The 15,587-nt window shown below is 54.6% G+C and overlaps 1 protein-coding gene across 6 annotated transcripts in view; it reads right to left on the minus strand.

Annotated features, from left to right (window-relative positions):
• Positions 1 to 15,587, minus strand: part of hecw1b (HECT, C2 and WW domain containing E3 ubiquitin protein ligase 1b) — a 65,690-nt gene that overhangs the window by 5,805 nt on the left and 44,298 nt on the right. For all 6 annotated transcript variants that reach the window (XR_007387109.1, XR_007387110.1, XR_007387108.1 and 3 more), the window contains 13 exons: positions 14,459 to 14,568; positions 12,009 to 12,130; positions 11,258 to 11,443; positions 10,668 to 10,802; positions 8,586 to 8,694; positions 7,117 to 7,213; positions 6,744 to 6,827; positions 6,235 to 6,341; positions 4,980 to 5,094; positions 3,903 to 4,016; positions 3,564 to 3,716; positions 498 to 596; positions 154 to 283 (listed from right to left, as the gene is read on the minus strand). Coding sequence is in view for 3 of the 6 variants with exons in the window: in XM_049000841.1 (XP_048856798.1) it covers positions 154 to 283; positions 498 to 596; positions 3,564 to 3,716; positions 3,903 to 4,016; positions 4,980 to 5,094; positions 6,235 to 6,341; positions 6,744 to 6,827; positions 7,117 to 7,213; positions 8,586 to 8,694; positions 10,668 to 10,802; positions 11,258 to 11,443; positions 12,009 to 12,130; positions 14,459 to 14,568 (1,561 nt within the window). In the remaining 3 variants the exon portion in view is untranslated. The remainder of the gene's footprint in view (positions 1 to 153; positions 284 to 497; positions 597 to 3,563; positions 3,717 to 3,902; positions 4,017 to 4,979; positions 5,095 to 6,234; positions 6,342 to 6,743; positions 6,828 to 7,116; positions 7,214 to 8,585; positions 8,695 to 10,667; positions 10,803 to 11,257; positions 11,444 to 12,008; positions 12,131 to 14,458; positions 14,569 to 15,587) is intronic.

Consider the following 15,587-nt stretch of genomic DNA (forward strand, 5'->3'; position numbering starts at 1 on the left):
ACCACGGCACATATAGACACACATGTAGACATATAGATTCACAGACAAGGTTACGTCCAGAATGTCATGATGTCATTCATCTCACTTGACCAAAGACCTACTCATTCACAGTGAAGGTCAGGCCCAGAATGTCTGTGATGTCATTCATCTCACCTGACCAAAGACCTCCTCATTCACAGTGAAGGTCAGGTCCAGAATGTCTGTGATGTCGTTGTCCTTCATCCAGTGTAAACTCTGGTGGAACTCCTCATCCAGATACTCTAGGTCACTTAGATCTGTTGATCTACAAAGCAAAGAGCTTTCCTAAGCACTGCAGTTTCAGCAGAAATTCTGTATTAAATACACACCGTCTAATTATTTTAAAAATAAATGTACCTACATGCTCAGATGTGCTTTCAGCTTTTAATAGAAATCTTGAATTTGAGTGTAATTGTAACTTGTGGAATGTTCAGTTACATTGACACAGTATGGCGGAGTGCATCATGAAGGTCACTCACAATCTGAGCAGGGATTTGTAGAAGGGGCGGGTGAAGAAAGCATCCAGCAGATACTGATGGATCAGCGCCAGGCCCAGAATGCGGCCGCTGAAGCGGAACCTGGGGAGTGGGACAGACAGCAGACGGCCCTGACTCCTTGTTCCTAGTGACCCAGACCAGCTTGGTAACCCCCAGACATGTTGCTCTGCTATCCCACGATGGCTTCACAAGCACAAATGATTGCATTGGGCATCTATACAGCACACAGCACACCATAATGGTCAGCTCATCAATACTCAGTGGTGGGCAGAATTCCACTAATCTGCTAATTAGCAAAGCTAACTTTTTTTTAGCATATGAGCAATTCCGCGCACTTCGAGAACAATTAGTAGACCAAATAGCTTCCGCTAAATTTAATACCGCTAAGTGTAGATGAGCTAACATTTCTTCGCAAGTAAAGTAAATAAAATTTAATGGGCAAAAATGTTTATAATTCCTAAAATCACACATTTGTTCTGGGCATAGTTTCTCTAAACCTTCTTAACGCTACATCGTTCATAAGTTCTGTATTAAAAGATATTACTTTACGAATGACATAGTGTTAAGAAGGCTTCGAGAAACTCACCCCTGGTCTGTTTTGAGTGTGTCTGTAACAGTCTAACTGAGATACCCTAAGCTAAGCAGAGAACAGGAGGCTGTATCACAAAGCTGGAATTCTTGCGTATTCCGATGTCAGATTTCGGATACCATAGTTTAAGAGGAATTTATCTTCGTTCACTTACATTTATCCCAGACTACCTTAAATATGACAAGTTATCCAGCTAAGTTAAAAACCCGACTGCACCCACTGATTATTTTTCTTTATTTTACGGGTTCTGATTCAATACAATTCAATTTATTTTTGTATAGAGCCTTTCACAACAGAGTCACTGTAAGGCACTTTACATAGGTGAGTCCCTCCCGAATAACCGAGCTTCTCAGCCTATCTCTAACGGAGATCCCATTCACCCTGAAGAGAAAACTCATTTTGGTTGCTTGTACTAGCTTGTACCCTCAGCTCATGACCATCGGTGATGGTAGAAACGTAGTTCAACTTGTAAACCTAGAGCGGCCATACCGCTCCTCCTGAATCTGACGTTTGACAATCCGATAGACCCTCCTCTTCAGGAACCCGAAATAGACGTTACCAGGGAGGCTGAGTAGTGTGATCCCCCTGTAGTCGGAACACATCCTCCGGTCCCCCTTTTTGAAGAGGGGGACCACCACCCCGGTGTGCCAATCCAGAGGTACTGCCCTCGATGTCCACGCGATGCTGTAGATGTGTGTCAACCAGGACAGCCCTGCAACATCCAGAGGCTTGAGGAACTCCGGGTGGATCTCATCTACCCCCGGGGCCCGGCCACCAAGGACCTTTTTAACCACCACAGTGATCTTTGCCTCAAAGGTACGGGAGTCCACCCCCAAGACCCCAGACTCTGCTTCCTCATTGGAAGGCGTGTCGGTGGGACTGAGGAGGTCTTCAAAGTATTCCTGCCACCTACCCATAACATCCTGAGTTGAGGTCAGCAGCGCCCCATCCCCACCATAAACACTGTTCATGTTGCATCGCTTTCCCGCCCTGATGGAACAGAATCTTGTCGAAGCTGCCCGGAAGTCATTTTCCATGGTCTCGTCCCAGTTTTTGGCTTAGCGACCGCCAAAGCCGTATTCCGCTTGGCCCTCCAGTTCTCATTGACTGCCTCTGGAGTCCCACAGCCTAAAAAGGCCCGATAGGACTCCTTCTTCAGTTTTACGCATCCCTCACAGCTGCAATCCACCAGCGGGTTCAGGGATTACCACTATGACAGGTACTGGCCACTTTACGGCCACAGCTCCGGTCAGTCGCCTCCACAATGGATACGCGGAACATGGCCCATTCAGACTCAATGTCCCCCACCTCCCCCGGGACATGGGTGAAGTTCTGCCGATGCTCTTTCTGACACGGGATTCCACCAGACGTTCTCAGCAGACCCTCACTATATGCTTGAGCCTACCAGGACTCACCGGCTTCCTCCCCCACCAGCGGAGCCAACCCACCACCAGGTGGTGTTCGGTTGACAACTCCGCCCCTCTCTTCACCCGAGTCTCCTAGACATGCGGCTGCAAGTCCGATGACACGACCACAAAGTAGATCATTGTACTGCGGCCTAAGGTGTCCTGGTGCTAAGTGCACATATGGACACCCTTATGTTTGAACTTGGTGTTCATTATGGACAATCCCTGGACAGCACATAAGTTCAAACAAAACACCACTCAGGTTCAGGTTGAGGGGGCCGTTCCTCCCAATCACGCCCCTCCAGGTCTCACTGTCATTGCTCACGTGAGCATTGAAGTCCCCCAGCAGAACAACGGAGTCCCCAGGAGGAGCGCTCTCCAACACCCCTTTCAAGGACTCCAAAATGGGTGGGTACTCAGAACTACTATTTTGCGTATAAGTGCAAACAACAGTCGGCAAAGGAAGGCTACCCTCTCATCCACCGCGGTAAACCCCAATGTACAGGCGCCCAGCCAGGGGGAAATAAGTACGCTCACTCCTGCTCTGCACCTCTCCCTGTGAGCAACTCCAGAGTGGAAGAGGGTCCAACCCCCCTCAAGGAGATTGGTTCCAGAGCCCAAGCCGTGTGTCGAGGTGAGCCCGACTATGTCTAGTCGGAACTTCACAACCTCGCGCACCAGCTAAGGTTCCTTCCACACCAGATCTCTGAAAAGGTGCTTTATTTGCATAATTGCTGTGGATTTCAGTTCAGGAAAGGAGGTAAACTTACAGAAGCCCTTCTAAAGGGAAAATTCAAAAGGAGAGGCCTCAGTTAGACACAAAATTTCTGATTATGCATCTATAACTGATATTAAGCACTTACTAACTAGAATCAATATCGTGTGACATATTATGTCGATGCATCTGAATGGTACTTCGTTAGGAATTGTCATTTCTAGAATGTTCTGAGCCCTGACAGCTGAGCCTTTGCTGGATATAAGAATGTGTCAATGTGTTGTTGCACCAGCACTGAGCCGGAAAAGAGAGATCGCAGAGCGAGCAGCACTCCTCACCATTCCAGATGGTTCTCCACGAAGGCCGACATGGGGCTGATCTGGACTGTGTACGTGTCATTAGCAGAGTACTCAAACAGGCCATAGTAAGGGTTGAACAGCTCCTGGGACAGCAGGAAGAAGAACTCCCGCGATGGACCGCTGTAGTCAAGACTGTGGAGAGTGGGGTAATGTTCACTGAGTAGGGAACTCCATTTAAAAACAGGTGCCAGGTCAGATACCTGACATACTGAGACAGAATCTCTGCTAATGTAAATCATCAAATGCACCAAGAGCTGAGCATCTATACGAAACCAGCCTGGATTAACTTGCATAAAGGCTATTTTCGAGGATTCATACCCTTCCTCGCCAACAAATGTGATGTAGAGCTTGTTCCTCTGGAGCTCCTTACGAGAGTAGGCCATCACCTGGTTGAAGGTGCCCTCTAGTAAGTGATCTCGTCTGATGATAAGCCTGGAACAGAATAACTGTTAGGATGCTGTGGAGCCTGACATATAGCCGGATATGCTAGACCGGCAACTGATGTGCTCTTAGCAACATGGCAGGGAGTGAGGCATTCCTCTGGTCAACGTTCCTATCAGGACAGGCCAAGCCAGGCCATAACTGAAAGAGCATCTAGCATAGAGCTTCAGTGAAAAGCGGTAAGACCTGCAAAAGTGTCTGGTGATCCTGCTTTCTTTTGGTCCTCACTTCATCAGATTATTAATGCTGTGTTCCAATTGAATTTAGAAGTTGGAAATATTCCGAGTTCCTAGTCAGAAATTTCATCTGGAATGCCTCTTGAAGTTGGAATTCTGCCTGGGAAAGACCCTTTGCAACCCTGAGCTCAGAATTCAAGATGACTGCACCCTATATCAGCAGAATTGAAAACTGTAGTTATACACTGTTTATTAGCACTTATCTCTATTTATGTTTCATTAAATCAGTCTTACACACAGACTATCCAGCTGCTATCTGTGGACATGTTGCTACAGTGTTTGCATGTGCAAAATGTGCTGTTATCAACTGGTATTGCTAACAATAAACCTGGCTAGAACTGGGACCTGTTTCAGAAAGCAAGATTTCTTGCTTAGCTGGATAACTTGTGGGATTTAAGGCAATCTGAGATAAATGTATTTAAACAAAGCTAAAGGTGATTTTTAAATCCCACAAGATGTCCAAGCAGAAAATCCTACTGTGTGAAACAGGTCCTTGGTATTGCTAAGCGGCTTTCTGATTTATTGTACGAAAAAAGCGGTTAACGTCTGTAGTGCTTGACCGGAATAGATTAAACCGTCTTATGGTACAATATGCATCATCCATGCAGGATCTGACCCACAAATGTACTGTCTGGCTTGACAGGCCTTGATTGCTGCTCTAAGACCATAGCCCTACTAGCACAGTAGCATGAATACTGGATTGAGTGAGGTGGCTTACTTGATTTTTCCAGGCCCCTGGCCATAACCCTTTGCCTCCAGCTTCCTGTAGAAGTTCCGGAGCTTGGCCTCAAAGTCTCTGCGGTAAGGAGCTGGAGCCCTGGCCCTCTGCAGCCCTGCCAACACCAAGGAAGCCCACAGTCACCCAACCACGGCTTAACGTCATGGCATCAAGCTCCACAGAGTCTCTGTGGTAGTGAGCCAGTGGGCCAGGGCCCTCTGCAGCCCTGCTGACACTGAGGAAGCCCACAGTCACCCAACCACGGCTTTAATCCCCATAGAGTCTCTGTGGTAGGGAGCCAGAGCCCTGGCCCTCTGCAGCCCTGCTGACACCAAGGAAGCCCACAGTCACCCAACCACGGCTTCAAGCCCCACACACAGGCTGACCTGAGAGTCAGAGAAAAGCAGCAGAGCAGAGCTGCATGCAGAAGAGTAACCTGTTACAGGCACTAGTGCAGTGCTTTCTGTAAGTCACGTCCATCACCAAAAGAGCACACAGAGGGGAGCGACTGGCCACGTTCTGGGGATCCTTTTTTAACCCAGCTCATCTGCATTGAGCTTCTGGGAGGTTCCAGCAAGCTTCTCCTTTCATTACACTGGCATTATGGGACCTTTGAAGGAATATCTGTCATTTGTGTTGTGACTGTTTGCTTTAGTCTAATAGCAAAAATAAATTACTCTGTAGCTGCACTGATGTTCGATACTTTGGGAAAACTGACAGGAGAGGACCAATAGCATAATGATGTCAGTCAACAATGGAGTTATTCCCATCCATCCATCCACTTTCTGTATCTGCTTGTCCTGCGCAGGGACACAGGGGTCTGGGAGCCTCTGCTGGAAGCTACGGGCAGGGACCTTTTTGTCAATTTCATAAATCTGGAAAGAGGAGGGTTAGGGAGACAATGCTGTATACATTACATCCTGCTTGATTTGAACTAAACTACTGGCTTCTCCGGAGGAAATAATATTCCTGAAAATGGGTCATCGTCATCATAATCATTGTCATCATCGTCATCATCATCATCACAATCACTGTCATCATCATCATCACCATCATCATAATCATTGTCACCATAATAATCATTGTCATCATCATCATCATCATCATCATCACTATCACCATCATAATCATTGTCATCATCATCATCACTATCACCATCATAATCATTGTCATCATCATCATCATCATCACTATCACCATCATAATCATTGTCATCATCATCATCATCATCATCATCATCATCATATTTACTGACCCGGGGAGTTTTGCGGTGATGAACCAGGCGAGCATCGTGGTGAAAAGCCAAACCCGGGGTGAAAGGGGTGCAGTGGAACGTAGGACATGATCTCCTCCTCAAACAGGCTGGGGTTGGGGTCACAGAAAAAAGCAGACAGATTAATGGCAACAGAATCACTGGCAAGTCAAGCATGTCAGAGCAGTTTTTTAATACAAATGTTCACTAATATAATGATCAGTGTCAGTAATCAATGTATGAAGATTATTGTGGATGATCAGCGTATGATTATAAGTATCAGGGATAAATGTATAATGATCAGTGTATGATGATCAATGTCCATGGGGGAATAAACTAGTTGCTTCTGAAGAGAGCTGCTCAAACTCAGTAGTAAGGATAATACATAACCCCTTCATAACTTTCAAACCCTCAAACCGGAACCAGTCAAGGGAACCAGCAAATGGTTCAGATGAGCTCCTTCAAAGAGGCTCCGAAGCTAGTGAGGAACGCTGAGCGTGCAGGAGTCTCACCTCAGCAGTATGACCAGGTCTGCGTCACATGACAGCTTCTCCAGGCCATGCGTGCCTTCTGTTCTAATGTAGTGGATCTTCTCCCTGTCACCGTATGAGACACATACACATCCAGGGCACATCTTTCAAGGCAGACATCGCTTGCCAGCTCACTGTCGTGTTCTTACTCTAATGCTGTCTTATGTCCAACAAGTGACACAGTATATCACAGCCATACTATATGAATGCTATTTGGAAGTCATTACACAGATTCCTTAGGGACTAAAGCAATTTATATGAAAGAATTACAGCTATGGATTCCTGATACCAAGGCTGCTGTGTATTTTATCGTTTCAGCATGTTCTGCTGTAGGTCGACGACTGGTCCAGCATACCTCAGTGTGTGGTTCCTGGCCAGGCTGGTCTGCCGCTCTTGAAGCATCTCCAGGATGTTGGGCTGCCGCAGAAATGCCACGATCTTATCATTGTAGGCTGGAGGAAGAAAGCAGAGCTAAAGACACGTGGAGTCCAGTGCCACAGTGGATGGCTGTACGAAGCATCTGGCCAAGCGCCTTGGATTGAAGCATGGGAGCTGTGACCCCCAGGGCGATGCTGCAGCACCTCAGGCACCCGGACGGCAGCGTGGGAGCTGTGACCCCCAGGGCGTTACTGCAGCACCTCAGGCACCAGGAAGGCAGCGTGGGAGCTGTGACCCCCAGGGCGATGCTGCAGCACCTCAGGCACCCGGACGGCAGCATGGGAGCTGTGACCCCCAAGGAGATGCTGCAGCACCTCAGGCACCCGGAAGGCAGCGTGGGAGCTGTGACCCCCAAGGAGATGCTGCAGCACCTCAGGCACCCGGAAGGCAGCGTGGGAGCTGTGACCCCCACGGAGATACTGCAGCACCTCAGGCACTCGGACGGCAGCGTGGGAGCTGTGACCCCCAAGGAGATGCTGCAGCACCTCAGGCACCCGGAAGGCAGCGTGGGAGCTGTGACCCCCAAGGAGATGCTGCAGCACCTCAGGCACCCGGAAGGCAGCGTGGGAGCTGTGACCCCCAGGGCGTTACTGCAGCACCTCAGGCACTCGGACGGCAGCGTGGGAGCTGTGACCCCCAGGGCGTTACTGCAGCACCTCAGGCACCCGGACGGCAGCATGGGAGCTGTGACCCCCAAGGAGATGCTGCAGCACCTCAGGCACTCGGACGGCAGCATGGGAGCTGTGACCCCCAAGGAGATGCTGCAGCACCTCAGGCACTCGGACGGCAGCGTGGGAGCTGTGACCCCCAGGGCGATGCTGCAGCACCTCAGGCACCCGGAAGGCAGCGTGGGAGCTGTGACCCCCAAGGAGATGCTGCAGCACCTCAGGCACCCGGAAGGCAGCGTGGGAGCTGTGACCCCCAAGGAGATGCTGCAGCACCTCAGGCACTCGGACGGCAGCGTGGGAGCTGTGACCCCCAAGGAGATGCTGCAGCACCTCAGGCACCCGGAAGGCAGCGTGGGAGCTGTGACCCCCAAGGAGATGCTGCAGCACCTCAGGCACCCGGAAGGCAGCGTGGGAGCTGTGACCCCCACGGAGATACTGCAGCACCTCAGGCACTCGGACGGCAGCGTGGGAGCTGTGACCCCCAAGGAGATGCTGCAGCACCTCAGGCAGCGTGGGAACTCCTCCGTCTGCAGGCTCCGTGACCCTCAATCCCTGGGGTCACTGGTGTGCTTGTGATGCACTTGGCTGTCACCAGAATGACAACAGCGTAACCCCCCCCCCCCCCAAATCAGCACGGCACCCTGGCGGGGAAGCAGAGCCCGGCCCCCATACCCAATACAATGCAGCATAAATACATAGGGAACCTTCAAGAACATACCGACAGGAACAGCGGCATCCTGCTGGTGCTGGGTCCGTATGGCTGCCACAAGGCTGTTGCCAGGCCTGGCCAGCAGGGAGGCGCCGCGGCTCCGGGACACCTCTGATGCCTGTAGGGCAAGGGGGGCATTTAGGGGAAACGGACTTGCCACCTTCATGAGTAGTGGTGGGGTGGCGTGTCTCATTTAACAGGCAACCAAGAGAGTTTTCACAATTTTACTGTGGGATGCATAGCTGCATCGGCAAAAATCAATCCTGCATTTTTTTCAATTTTTACCCCCCTCCCCATGAATAGAGAGATTGTGGGTATGCACACATATGCAAGCCCCCAGGGAGGGCGCACACACAACCCCCAGGGAGGACACACACAATCCCCAGGGAGGACACACACACAACCCCCAGGGAGGACACATACAATCCCCAGGAAGGACACACACACAACCCCCAGGGAGGACACACACACAATCCCCAGGGAGGACACATACAATCCCCAGGGAGGACACATACAATCCCCAGGAAGGACACACACACAACCCCCAGGGAGAACACATACAATCCCCAGGAAGGACACACACACAACCCCCAGGGAGGACACACACACAATCCCCAGGGAGGACACACACACAATCCCCAGGGAGGACACATACAATCCCCAGGGAGGACACACACACAATCCCCAGGGAGAACACATACAATCCCCAGGAAGGACACACACAATCCCCAGGGAGGACACACACACAATCCCCAGGGAGGACACATACAATCCCCAGGGAGAACACATACAATCCCCAGGGAGGACACACACACAATCCCCAGGGAGAACACATACAATCCCCAGGAAGCACACACACACAATCCCCTGGGAGGACACACACACAATCCCCAGGAAGGACACACACAATCCCCAGGGAGGACACACACACAATCCCCTGGGAGGAGGACACACACACAATACCCTGGGAGGACACACACACAATCCCCAGGAAGGACACACACAATCCCCAGGGAGGACACACACAATCCCCAGGAAGTACACACACACAATCCCCAGGAAGGACACACACAATCCACAGGGAGGACACACACACAATCCCCAGGGAGGACACACATACAATCCCCAGGGAGGACACACACAATCCCCAGGGAGGACACACACACAATCCCCAGGGAGAACACATACAATCCCCAGGAAGGACACACATACAATCCCCTGGGAGGACACACACACAATCCCCAGGGAGGACACACACAATCCCCAGGAAGGACACACACACAATCCCCAGGGAGGACACACACACAATCCCCAGGGAGGACACACACAATCCCCAGGAAGGACACACACACAATCCCCAGGGAGGACACACACAATCCCCAGGAAGGACACACACAATCCCCAGGGAGGACACACACAATCCCCAGGAAGGACACACACACAATCCCCAGGAAGGACACACACAATTCCCAGGAAGGACACACACACAATCCCCAGGGAGGACACACACAATCCCCAGGGAGGACACACACACAATCCCCAGGGAGGACACACACACAATCCCCAGGAAGGACACACACACAATCCCCAGGAAGGACACACACAATCCCCAGGGAGGACACACACACAATCCCCAGGAAGGACACACACACAATCCCCAGGAAGGACACACACACAGTCCCCAGGGAGGACACACACACAGTCCCCAGGGAGGACACACACACAATCCCCAGGAAGGACACACACAATCCCCAGGGAGGACACACACACAATCCCCAGGAAGGACACACACACAATCCCCAGGAAGGACACACACACAGTCCCCAGGAAGGACACACACACAGTCCCCAGGGAGGACACACACACAATCCCCAGGAAGGACACACACACAGTCCCCAGGAAGGACACACACACAGTCCCCAGGAAGGACACACACACAGTCCCCAGGGAGGACACACACACAATCCCCAGGGAGGACACACACACAATCCCCAGGGAGGACACACACACAGTCCCCAGGGAGGACACACACACATTCTGGGGCCACCAGAATCCCCCCCACCACCACCACCACCCCACTGAACCACGTACCTCCCCTGCGCTGTAGCTGCGCAGTCGCTGCAGGTGCTGCCTGTGCGTCAGATGGTTGGGCAGACGGCCGTTCTGCAGCGGGATACGAGGGTCTATGAAGGTTGTCGCACGGCTGTTATGGTCCACAAAAAACGACTAGAGATAAAAAGAAGGGAGATGAGGGTTGGTGAGCAGGCACCCATGTGGCTGGCTGGGATCCCATGATGCACCAGCTACACCCACCATGCATGTGGAAGGTCTTGCCATGCCCACCCTGCAACCCTGCATGTGGAAGATCCTGCCACACCCACACTGCATGCAGAAACCCCTGCCACACCCACACTGCATGCGGAAGGCCCTGCCACGCCCATCCTGCATGCGGAAGCCCCTGCCACGCCCACCCTGCATACGGAAGCCCCTGCCACAACCACCCTGCATGCGGAAAGCCCTGCCATACCCACCCTGCATGCGGAAGCCCCTGCCACAACCACCCTGCATGCGGAAAGCCCTGCCATACCCACTCTGCATGCGGAAGCCCCTGCCACACCCAACCTGCATACGGAAGCCCCTGTCACACCCACCCTGCATACGGAAGGCCCTGCCACACCCACCTTGCCCTGCTGGTCGCTCTTGATCTCCCAGCCACGCGGCATCTCCAGCTGCGGGTCGGCGAACATGTTGAGGAAGGCCACCAGGTCACGGTTGTGCTGGTAGCGCTCAAAGCTGCGTGCGTCCCGTCGGATCTTCAGGATCATGTGCTTCAGGCAGGTGCTGCTGGTGAACAAGCGGTAGGCGGCCTGCAGCGAGGGACAGAGCCACGCGGCTGAAAGTGCCCGTCCACTGCATGGTGTGCAACGTCAAACATGTACCGTGTCATTCTCACGGTACAGTCGCTCCCAGTTACTAATGGTCATTCTGGCCTAATAATGGAAATCATGGCTAAGCACTCAAACGGGAAACAGTGATTATAAGCACTAATGGCCACTTTGAAGCATTGAGGGCTGTTTGTATATGCTGATTAGCACAGGCAGGGAGGTGGGGGAGGGATGTGGCAGCGAGATGGGGGAGGGATGTGGCAGCGATGTGGGGGAGGGATTTGGGGGGGGGTGGGAGAAGGATGTGGCAAGGGTGGTTTGGGAGGGACTATGCAGCAGGGCGGTGGGGGAGGGACTTAGGAGGGAGGTGGAAGATGGGCATGGCAAGGAAGGTGGGTGAGGAACATGGGGGGTAGGTGGGAGAGGGATGTGGAAGGGGAAGAGGGACAATGTGGGGGACATGGATGATGGACATGGCGAGGGAGGTGGGGGAGGGACATGGTGGGGGAGTTACGTTGGGGGGGCGGGTGGAGGGCTGACTCCTCACATAGTTGGCGTGGAGGACAGTAAAGAACTCCGGGTGGCTGATGAACTTGACGGCAGGACACTGCAGCAGCACTGTGATCTTCTGGCTGTTAATGGGGGACGAAGGACCATCTCTTCTCAATTCTGAAAGGCAAAGAGACAGAACACAGCCAGGTGAGGGGTGGGGACAGAGCCGGGTGAGGGGGCGGGGACAGAGCCGGGTGAGGGGGCGGGGACACGGCCGGATGAGGGGGCGGGGACACGGCCGGGTGAGGGGGCGGGGACACGGCCGGGTGAGGGGGCGGGGACACGGCCGGATGAGGGGGCGGGGACACGGCCGGGTGAGGGGGCGGGGACAGAGCCGGGTGAGGGGCGGGGACAGAGCCGGGTGAGGGGCAGGAACAGAGCCGGGTGAGGGGGCGGGGACAGAGCCGGGTGAGGGGGCGGGGACACGGCCGGGTGAGGGGGCGGGGACACGGCCGGGTGAGGGGGCGGGGAGACAGAGCCGGGTGAGGGGGCGGGGACAGGGCCGGGTGAGGGGGCGGGGACAGGGCCGGGTGAGGGGGCGGGGACAGAGCCGGGTGAGGGGGCGGGGAGACAGAGCCGGGTGAGGGGGCGGGGACAGGGCCGGGTGAGGGGGCGGGGACAGGGCCGGGTGAGGGGGCGGGGAGACAGAGCCGGGTGAGGGGGCGGGGAGACAGAGCCGGGTGAGGGGGCGGGGACACGGCCGGGTGAGGGGGCGGGGACAGACAGGGCCGGGTGAGGGGCGGGGACAGGGCCGGGTGAGGGGGCGGGGACAGGGCCGGGTGAGGGGGAGGGGACAGACAGGGCCGGGTGAGGGAGGAGGGCGACGGCCAGGTGAGGGGTTGGGACATGGCCGGGTGAGGGGTGGGGACAGAGCCGGGTGAGGGGTGGGGACAGAGCCGGGAGAGGGAGGAGGGACAGAGCCGGGTGAGCGGTGGGGACAGAGCCGGGTGAGGGGGTGGGGACAGAGCCGGGTGAGGGGTGGGGACAGAGCCGGGTGAGGGGCGGGGACAGAGCCGGGTGAGCGGTGGGGACAGAGCCGGGTGAGGGGCGGGGACAGAGCCGGGTGAGCGGTGGGGACAGAGCCGGGTGAGGGGTGGGGACAGAGCCGGGTGAGGGGCGGGGACAGGGCCGGGTGAGGGAGGAGGGCGACGGCCAGGTGAGGGGTTGGGACAGAGCCGGGTGAGGGGGTGGGGACAGAGCCGGGTGAGGGGTGGGGACAGAGCCGGGAGAGGGAGGAGGGACAGAGCCGGGTGAGCGGTGGGGACAGAGCCGGGTGAGCGGTGGGGACAAAGCCGGGAGAGGGAGGAGGGACACGGCTGGGTGAGGGGTGGGGACAGAGCCGGGTGAGGGAGAAGGGCGACGGCCAGGTGAGGGGTTGGGACAGAGCCGGGAGAGGGGTGGGGACAGAGCCGGGAGAGGAAGGAGGGACAGAGCCGGGTGAGCGGTGGGGACAGAGCCGGGAGAGGGAGGAGGGACAGAGCCGGGTGAGCGGTGGGGACAGAGCCGGGTGAGCGGTGGGGACAAAGCCGGGAGAGGGAGGAGGGACAGAGCCGGGTGAGCGGTGGGGACAGAGCCATGAGAGATTATGGGGACTCAGCCAGATGAAGGGGAAGGGGGTATAGCTGGAGGAAGGGGAGGGATTCTGAACATATAATAAAGTGCGAAAGCTGATACAGTGCTTGCAGATATGTATGCAGTGTTTCTCTGTGTGAGTGTGTGCTACCACATGGGTCAAGTGTCTGCCTGCTGGCCACACGGTGGCGCTACATTACCGCCCCTCAGCGCTGAGCTGTCAGTCTTGAGGCCTGCCCACTTTCCTCGCCGGCCACACGGTGGTGCTACATTACCGCCCCTCAGCGCTGAGCTGTCAGTCTTGAGGCCTGCCCACTTTCCTCGCCGGCCACACGGTGGCGCTACATTACCGCCCCTCAGCGCTGAGCTGTCAGTCTTGAGGCCTGCCCATTTTCCTCGCCGGCCACACGGTGGCGCTACATTACCGCCCCTCAGCGCTGAGCTGTCAGTCTTGAGGCCTGCCCACTTTCCTCGGCGGTCACACGGTGGCGCTACCTTACCGCCCCTCAGCGCTGAGCTGTCAGTCTTGAGGCCTGCCCACTTTCCTCGCCGGCCACACGGTGGCGCTACCTTACCGCCCCTCAGCGCTGAGCTGTCAGTCTTGAGGCCTGCCCATTTTCCTCGCCGGCCACACGGTGGTGCTACATTACCGCCCCTCAGCGCTGAGCTGTCAGTCTTGAGGCCTGCCCACTTTCCTCGCCGGCCACACGGTGGCGCTACCTTACCGCCCCTCAGCGCTGAGCTGTCAGTCTTGAGGCCTGCCCACTTTCCTCGCCGGCCACACGGTGGTGCTACATTACCGCCGCTCAGCACTAAACCGTCAGTCGAAACCCGCTCACTCTCCCCACCGGCCACTTGCCGGTGCTACATTACCGCCGCTCAGCGCTGAGCCGTCAGTCTCGAGGGCTGCCCGCTCTCCTCGCCGACTTCCTGCCTCCTCCTCAGTACTCTCCGTGGCGATGGTCCTCTGGATGTTCTGGTACCTTGGTGGAGAACAAGAAAAACCATATGTGACCAGTCATGGAGACTGGGGAGCCGCGATATAGGAAACTTACAGAATCTCACACGTTACCTAGCTCAGTATTCAGCTCTCCTCACACCCCCGTATCTCCCCCAGAGCCACACTGGCATTCACCTAGCCTGTGAGGTACGGCAGCCTGCCTCCCCTTGCCAGTGGCTCTGCCCTCTGACTACGGTTGCAGATGATGCTGACAGGAAAAGCAGTCTTTCTTTAGCTCTGCTTCTCTACATCCATGAGAAAGGGGGCAGAGCTGGACTACGTCCATGAGAAAGGGGGTGAGCTGGGTTACATTAATGAGAAAGGGGGCGGAGCTGGGCTACATCCATGAAAATGGGTGGATTTGGGCTATATTCATGACAAAGGGGATGAGCTGGGTTATGTCCATGAGAAAGGGTGGAGTTGGGCTGCATCCATGACAAAGGGGGCGAGCTGGGCTACAGACTTTGCGGACACCTCCCTGCCGAATACCCCCAGTGTATATTAGGGATACACAGATACAAACCACACATATACTATATTGCCAAAAGTACTGGGACACCTGCCTTTATACACACATGAATTTTAATGACATCATATTCTTAATACTTAGGTTTTAATATGGAGTTGGCCCAGCCTTTGCAGCTATAACAGCTTCAGCTCTTCTGGGAAGGCTGTCCACAAGGTTTAGGAGTGTGTTTATGAGAATTTTTGACCATTGTTCCAGGGGAGCATTTGTGAGGACAGTCACTGATATTGGATGAGAAGGCCTGGCTCACAGTTTCTAATTCATCCCAAAGGTGTTCTATCGAGTTGAGGTCAAGGATCTGTGCAGGCCAGTCAAGTTCCTCCACAGCAAACTTGCTTTGTGCACTGGTGCGCAGTCATGTTGGAACAGGAAGGCGCCATCCCTAAACTGTTCCCACAAAGTTGAGAGCATGAAAATGTCCAAAATGGCTTTCACTGGAACTATGCGGCTCTTGAGACACAACCCCACATCATAAT

Source organism: Brienomyrus brachyistius, unplaced genomic scaffold, assembly GCF_023856365.1.
Source record: "Brienomyrus brachyistius isolate T26 unplaced genomic scaffold, BBRACH_0.4 scaffold53, whole genome shotgun sequence".
Taxonomy (NCBI): domain Eukaryota; kingdom Metazoa; phylum Chordata; class Actinopteri; order Osteoglossiformes; family Mormyridae; genus Brienomyrus; species Brienomyrus brachyistius.